The sequence below is a fragment of the Gadus macrocephalus genome, chromosome 18 (genome assembly GCF_031168955.1).
Source record: "Gadus macrocephalus chromosome 18, ASM3116895v1".
NCBI lineage: Eukaryota > Metazoa > Chordata > Actinopteri > Gadiformes > Gadidae > Gadus > Gadus macrocephalus.
The window spans coordinates 1,060,420-1,068,128 of NC_082399.1; the positions used below are offsets into that span (position 1 = coordinate 1,060,420).

Below are 7,709 nucleotides of genomic sequence, written 5' to 3' on the forward strand. Positions count from 1 at the left end.
GAATTATTTTTGGTTGTTCCTGATGGCAGTTTCAAATACAATAAGGTCCCCCAAACATGATGAATACTTTGTTGATTCATTTCTAATCAAGCTCTATTATTATGGGATGTGGGCGATGTTATAGGATTGGACGGGAGCAGTTAAGGGCTCATGCAACCCTTTTTAAATCAAAAGGCTTGTGTGAGCAAGGCTTGTTTATCGGTAGTTCTGTTTGCGCTCGCTTATGTAGAACTCCAGGGATAAATCTGGTGCCACACCTCACCCCGTCGATCTCCCCTCCTCAGGTGTGCGACGGCACCGTCTCCGTGCACGTCGTCGAGGGCGACCACCGCTCCTTCCTGGAGGGCGAGGGCGTGGAGTCCATCAGCAGCATCATCCACAGCAGCCTGGCCGAGCCCCGTGAGGGTTAGGCCACGCCCCCAGCCAGGGTTAGGCCACGCCCCCATGCACTACCCTCCCCTCACCACCAAACATCAGCAGGAAGGGGTGCAGAGAAAATGCGGTCCGGCCTCCTGCACCAAGACGAATCCCTTATTTTCTTCTCCTTTTTTAACACAAAATGTTGTCTTTTTAGGTGTAGAGTCGCCTCAACCAGGAAGAGCTTAATCTATCTTTCCCCCTCCGAGCGCGACTTAAATCAATTGATGCAAACGGGGAACAACACATCATTCCAAGAATTCCTGGTCTATAAAAGCGCAAGCTTATCAAGCAAACGATGTTTCGAGTTAAACGTTAGAAACCCTTTTTACCCTAAGTGGTGTTGAGGCTCCGCCCGGCTATGTTGATCAGGTAACTAGTGCCTACTGTCTAGTCTCCCCCCTCACCCCCTCACCCCCGCCAGACTGTCTGTTAAACGGTGCGGGGCACGGATGTGTTTAAGAAACGACCCAGAGGGCTCCTTCACGCTTCCTCCCCTCCCGTGTTCTCCCCGACGCTGTCATGATGCAGACCGTTGAGCCCCGGCAGCGGGTGTAGCGCCACACCACACAGGTGTAGCGCTACACCTGTGTGGTGTGGCGCTACACCTTTTGTAGTGGCTGCTCCTCCACCTCGTTGCGTCTCAAGCGGTGAGCGTTCTCGTTGTGAGCGGTTTGATTGTCGGGTTGCTGTTTGTTTAGTTTTTTTGGTTTATTTGGCGTCTCTGTCATTTGTTTACAATTTCTCGATTTTGTGTTTAATCGTTTTATATTTTCCGTGTTTTTTCTTTGTTCTTTCTTGTTTCTTTCGGGGTGGACATTATGGATGGGCCCCCTGAAAAATGAGCTAGTGCCTCAAGGGATTCAAGAGAGAGCTTAAAGCCGCCATGCAATGATCACTAGTGCTAGTTTAGGGAGCCACAGAGCAGTATGATACGGACCCCAGTGGAAATTGATGGCGCTTTGTTATTCTCCTGATGTGATCACTGGCGAAAGTGTGTGCGGATGTCCTACCCGCTGTTGTTTCAAGAGGTCATCTTATGAATTATGAAATAATTAGATTTGTTGTCAGACTGCTATTGTACGTGTGCGACGTGGTACTTGTATAACACATTTCTACATTATTGAAAAAGGTCACATTTTTGCTCCGACATTCCTTAAGTAATAGTATTACAACCCGAGACTAATGCTAAGCTAGGTATAGACATGTGTCTGCCGTTGGCGCTAACACACAGCAGTACTTACAATAGGCATCGACAACCCTTTAGTGTAGCAGACCGCGGAGGACCGTGAGGATCCGGTTGGGTTTGGCGCCACCTAGTGGCCGTTGATGGGTTGCGGCTTCACATTGTTGAAACATTGGTCCATGAGGGTTTTTGACTGCCGGTCACCCACAACTTGTGGTCCCCTGATGTCTGAGACTTCCAAACAGGAGTCGGTGAAGAGTCAGCTGACCCTGGGCCTTGTGCTGATTGGTTGCTATGTCGGGCGAGGAGGCTTAGCAGCTCCTTTTAGGGAAACGTGATGTTTTGTTTTTTTGCTCTCCCTTGTATTTATTGTTACTATTCCAAAATAAAGGCATATCACTAACATTTAATGGCTCTTGTATTTTTGTGAAAAGCACACATACCAGTGTGTGTAATGAAATTATATGTTTTTTTCAAATGATCTGAATCGAGGCATCCGACCGGTTTTAGTTGAGACTTTATGTAAGGTGCTGCAAAAAAAACAACGTAGAACTGAAAACAAACCCTAAAACTCAACCCATATGAACCTCTAACCCTGGAACAGAAAACAAACGCTAAACACAAAGAAAAACGTAATCCCTGACCCTAAAATCATACCCAAACCGTGGAATCAACCAAACCCTGAAACCTAACCCTGAAACCAAAACCTGCAACCAGAATGGTTGACATTCAAACCATGAACACAGGCAGGACTTGCCCTGGGTCTCCTGTGCTGCTGCATGGCGTGCAGCGGACAGGGGGGGCGCCGTGGACCTCTCCCACGCACTCTCCCTGTCCTGTCTGTGCCCTCTGTACCCCCCCCCCGCGCTTTATACAACCGCTCAATTCATTTGTGACATGTCATAACCAGGGTTCGCAAGTCTCACGCATTCGGTGTGAGATCCATTATGGTTTATTTGATAAAAATGACAGTGTTACATTATGGTATTTTATAAAACGTTATGTTTTATTTGATTAGAAATGACAGTGTTACCCTTTATCTTTTTTTCAATGATGACCAAAAAAACGACAGTTACCCCATATGTTTTTTTTCATGTCGACCAATGAAAAACGACATTTAACCCTTGTATTTGATTTGACTTAAAATTACAATGTTACACCTTATCTTTCTCCATAACGACCAAAAAGAAAGACAGTGTTACTCCTTATGTTTTATTTGGTGAAAAAACTACAGTGTAACCCTTATGGGTTTTTTCATGACGACCAATAAAAAACGTCATGTGTTTAATTTGGTAAAAGAAACGACAGTGTTACCCCTTATGTTTAATTTGGTAAAAAAACGACAGTGTTACACCTTATGTTTCTTTCTATGACGACCAAAAAAAACAGCCGTGACGAACAAAAAAAACAACACTGTTACCCCCTATGTTTTTTTTCGTGACGAACAAAAAAACATTTATCCCTTATGTTGTTTTTTTGACGACCGATAAACGACAGTTACCGACCAATCCATGACTATCAAAAAAACAACAGTGTTACCCCTTATGTTTTATTTGCTAAAAAAAATGACAGTGTTACCCCTTATGTTTTATTTGGTAAAAAAAGACAGTGTTACCCCTTATGTTTTATTTTATTAAAAAAAAATGTGTCACCCCTTGTCTTTTTTCCATGACGACCAAAGAAAATCAACAGTGTTACCCTTATGGTTTTTTATACAACGTTATGTTTTATTTGATTAAAAATGACAGTGTTACCCTTTATCTTTTTTTCAATGATGACCAAAAAAGCAACCGTGTTATCCCTTTTTTTTTACTTGATGACACAAAAAAAGCAACAGTGTTACCCCTTACCTTTTACTTGGTAAAAGACGACGGTGTTACCCCTTATATTTGATTTGATTTAAAACGACAGTGTTACCCCTTATATTTGATTTGATTTAAAATGACAGTGTTACCCCTTATCTTTTTCCATAACGACCAAAAAGACAGACTGTGTAACTCCTTGTGTTTTATTTGGTGAGTAACTGCAGTGTTACCCCTTATGGTTTTTTTCATGACGACCAATAAAAAACGAAAGTGTTACACCTTATGTTTCATTCTATAACGACCAAAAAAAAACACACTGTTACCCCGTTAAGCACTTTGAGTCTGCCTTGTGTATGAAAAGTGCTATATAAATAAAGTTGCCTTGCCTTATGTTTTTTTTCTGACGACCGATACAAAACGACAGTGTTACCCCTTATGATTCTTCACATAATGACCAATATAAAACAACAGTGTTACCCCTTTTGTATTTTTTCATGGCGACCAATAAAAAAACGACAGTGTTATCCATATGTTTTTTTATACAACGTTATGTTTTATTTGGTAAAAAAATTATAATGTTACCCCTTATCTTTTTTCCATGACGACCAAAGAAAACCGACAGTGTTACCATTATGTATTTTTATACAATGTTATGTTTTATTTAATTATAAATGACAGTGTTACTCTTTATCTTTTTTTCAATGATGACCAAAAAAAACAGTTTTACCACCTATGTTTTTTTTCATGTCGACCAATGAAAAGCGACCTTGTTATCCCTTTTGTTTATTCCATGACGACCCAAAAAAAACGACAGTGTTACCCCTTATGGTTCTTTTCATGATGACCATTTAAAAACGACTGTGTTACCCCTTATATTTGATTTGATTTAAATTGACAATGTTACACCTTATCTTTTCCCATGACGACCAAAAAGACAGTGTAACTCCTTATATTTTCTTTGGTGAAAAAACTGCAGTGTTACCCCTTATGGGTTTTTTCATGACGACCAATAAAAAACGACAGTGTTACCCCTTATGTTTAATTTGGTAACAAAACGACAGTGTTAGGCCTTGTTCACATCTAGCGGTTTTTTTAATCTGCCAGCGCTTGTTTTTGATTATATTCCTATGGAGCAGAGTGTTTCTGGAAAAAGTCACGACCGTCGTTTTACACACCTCTCCCAGCGTTTTTTTCTGCCGTACAAAAAAGTTCAACTTTCAGGAAGAAAGCGGCCGACGTCAGGCGTCATTTGGGCAACTGACCAATCACAAGCGGATCATGGACCCAACTCTCAACTGTCAAAACAAGAAACAATGACGGACAAATCACTCGGGAAAGTGCAGTTCGAGCGATTAATAGTTGTAATTACAGAACATGTCGATCTACGACATGTCTAATGGGCTCTAGCCTGGACACGTAGTAGGCGAGTAACGTCGGGTCTAGAATGGGTTCGTTGCTAGGCGACAGAAAAAACGCTCTCGCCGCTTTTAGGGCAAAAAACGCTGCCAGCTTTTCTTTTTGTTGAAAAAACGGTCGGCTCAACTTTTCCCTATTACAAAAAACGCTAGAGGCCTTACACCTTATGTTCCTTTCTATGATGACCAAAAAAAACGACACCCTTATGTTTTATTTTGACGACCGATAGTAGAACAACACTGTTACCCCTTATCTTTTTTTTTTTGACGACCAACCGACCAATCCATGATGACCAAAAAAACAACAGTGTTACCCCTTATATTTGATTTGATTAAAAAAGACAGTGTTACCCCTTATCTTTTTTCCATGACGACCAAAGAAAACCGACAGTGTTACCCTTATGGTTTTTTATACAACGTTATGTTTTATTTGCAAAAATACTAGCCTGTTACGCAATGTGTTTTTTTCCTGTCGACCAATGAGAAGCGACCGTGTTACCCCTTTTGTTTTTTCCATGACGACCCAAAAAAACGACAGTGTTACCCCTTATATTTGATTTGATTTAAAATGACAGTGTTACCCCTTATCTTTTCCCATGACGACCAAAAAGACAGTGTTACCCCTTATGTTTTTTTTCGGGACGACCAAAAAATACCGACAGTGTTACCCCTTATGTTTTTTTCGGGGCGACCAATAAAAGATGACAGTGTTACCCCTTATGTTTTTTTTTCTGACGACCAATAAAAGACGACAGTGTTACCTGTTATGTTTTTTTTCGGAACGACCAAAAAATACCGACAGTGTTACCCCTTGTGTTTTTTTCGGGGGGACCAAAAAATACCGACAGTGTTACCCCTTATGTTTTTTCGGGACGACCAATAAAAGATGACAGTGTTACCCCTTATGTTTTTTTTTCTGACGACCAATAAAAGACGACAGTGTTACCTGTTATGTTTTATGTCAGGACGACCAAAAAATATCGACAGTGTTACCCCTTATGTTTTTTTTCGGGACGACCAATAAAAGACGACAGTGTTACCCCTTATGTTTTTTTTCGGGACGCCCAATAAAATACCGACAGTGTTACCCCTTATGTTTTTTTTCGGGACGACCAATAAAAGACGACAGTGTTACCCCTTATGTTTTTTTTCGGGGGGACCAAAAAATACCGACAGTGTTACCCCTTATGTTTTTTTCGGGGCGACCAATAAAAGACAACAGTGTTACCCCTTATGTTTTTTTTTCTGACGACCAATAAAAGACGACAGTGTTACCTGTTATGTTTTTTTTCGGAACGACCAAAAAATACCGACAGTGTTACCCCTTGTGTTTTTTTTCGGGACGACCAATAAAATACGACAGTGTTACCCCTTATGTTTTTTTTCGGGGGGACCAAAAAATACCGACAGTGTTACCCCTTATGTTTTTTTCGGGACGACCGATAAAAGACAACAGTGTTACCCCTTATGTTTTTTTTGCTGACGACCAATAAAATACAGACAGTGTTACCCCTTATGTTTTTTCGGGACGACCAATAAAAGACGACAGTGTTACCCCTTATATTTTTTTTTCTGACGACCAATAAAAGACGACAGTGTTACCTGTTATGTTTTTTATCAGGACGACCAAAAAATATCGACAGTGTTACCCCTTATGTTTTTTTTCGGGACGACCAATAAAAGAGAACAGTGTTACCCCTTATGTTTTTTTTCGGGACGACCAATAAAATACCGTCGGTATTTTATTGGTCGTCTTATGTTTTTTTTCGGGACGACCAATAAAAGACGACAGTGTTACCCCTTATGTTTTTTTTCGGGGGGACCAAAAAATACCGACAGTGTTACCCCTCATGTTTTTTTTTCTGACGACCAAAAGACAGTGTTACCCCTTATGTTTTTTTTCAGGACGACCAAAAAATTCCGACAGTGTTACCCCTTATGTTTTTTTCGGGGCGACCAATAAAAGACGACAGTGTTACCCCTTATGTTTTTTTTCGGGACGACCAATAAAATACCGACAGTGTTACCCCTTATGTTTTTTTTCGGGACGACCAATAAAAGACGACAGTGTTACCTCTTATGTTTTTTTTCGGGGGGACCAAAAAATACCGACAGTGTTACCCCTTATGTTTTTTTTCGGGACGACCAATAAAAGACGACAGTGTTACCCCTTATGTATTTTTTCGGGACGACCAATAAAAGTCGACAGTGTTACCCCTTATGTTTTTTTTCGGGACGACCAATAAAATACCGACAGTGTTACCCCTTATGTTTTTTTTCGGGACGACCAATAAAAGACGACAGTGTTACCCCTTATGTTTTTTTTCGGGGGGACCAAAAAATACCGACAGTGTTACCCCTTATGTTTTTTTCGGGGCGACCAATAAAAGACGACAGTGTTACCCCTTATTTATTTTTTTCTGACGACCAATAAAAGACGACAGTGTTACCTGTTATGTTTTTTTTCGGAACGACCAAAAAATACCGACAGTGTTACCCCTTGTGTTTTTTTTCGGGACGACCAATAAAATACGGCAGTGTTACCCCTTATGTTTTTTTTCGGGGGGACCAAAAAATACCGACAGTGTTACCCCTTATGTTTTTTTTGCTGACGACCAATAAAATACAGACAGTGTTACCCCTTATGTTTTTTCGGGACGACCAATAAAAGACGACAGTGTTACCCCTTATGTCTTTTTTTCTGACGACCAATAAAAGACGACAGTGTTACCTGTTATGTTTTTTATCAGGACGACCAAAAAATATCGACAGTGTTACCCCTTATGTTTTTTTTCGGGACGACCAATAAAAGAGAACAGTGTTACCCCTTATGTTTTTTTTCGGGACGACCAATAAAATACCGTCGGTATTTTATTGGTCGTCTTA

The 7,709-nt window shown here is 40.7% G+C and overlaps 1 protein-coding gene across 2 annotated transcripts in view; it reads left to right on the forward strand.

The window, feature by feature from the left end:
* The window catches only part of fasn (fatty acid synthase), a 42,244-nt gene extending 40,236 nt beyond the window's left edge, over positions 1 to 2,008 (forward strand). For both annotated transcript variants that reach the window (XM_060037654.1, XM_060037653.1), the window contains exon 42: positions 285 to 2,008. In XM_060037654.1, the coding sequence (XP_059893637.1) occupies positions 285 to 410 (126 nt within the window). In that variant the 3' untranslated portion in view covers positions 411 to 2,008. The remainder of the gene's footprint in view (positions 1 to 284) is intronic.
* The last annotated feature ends 5,701 nt before the right edge of the window (positions 2,009 to 7,709 follow it).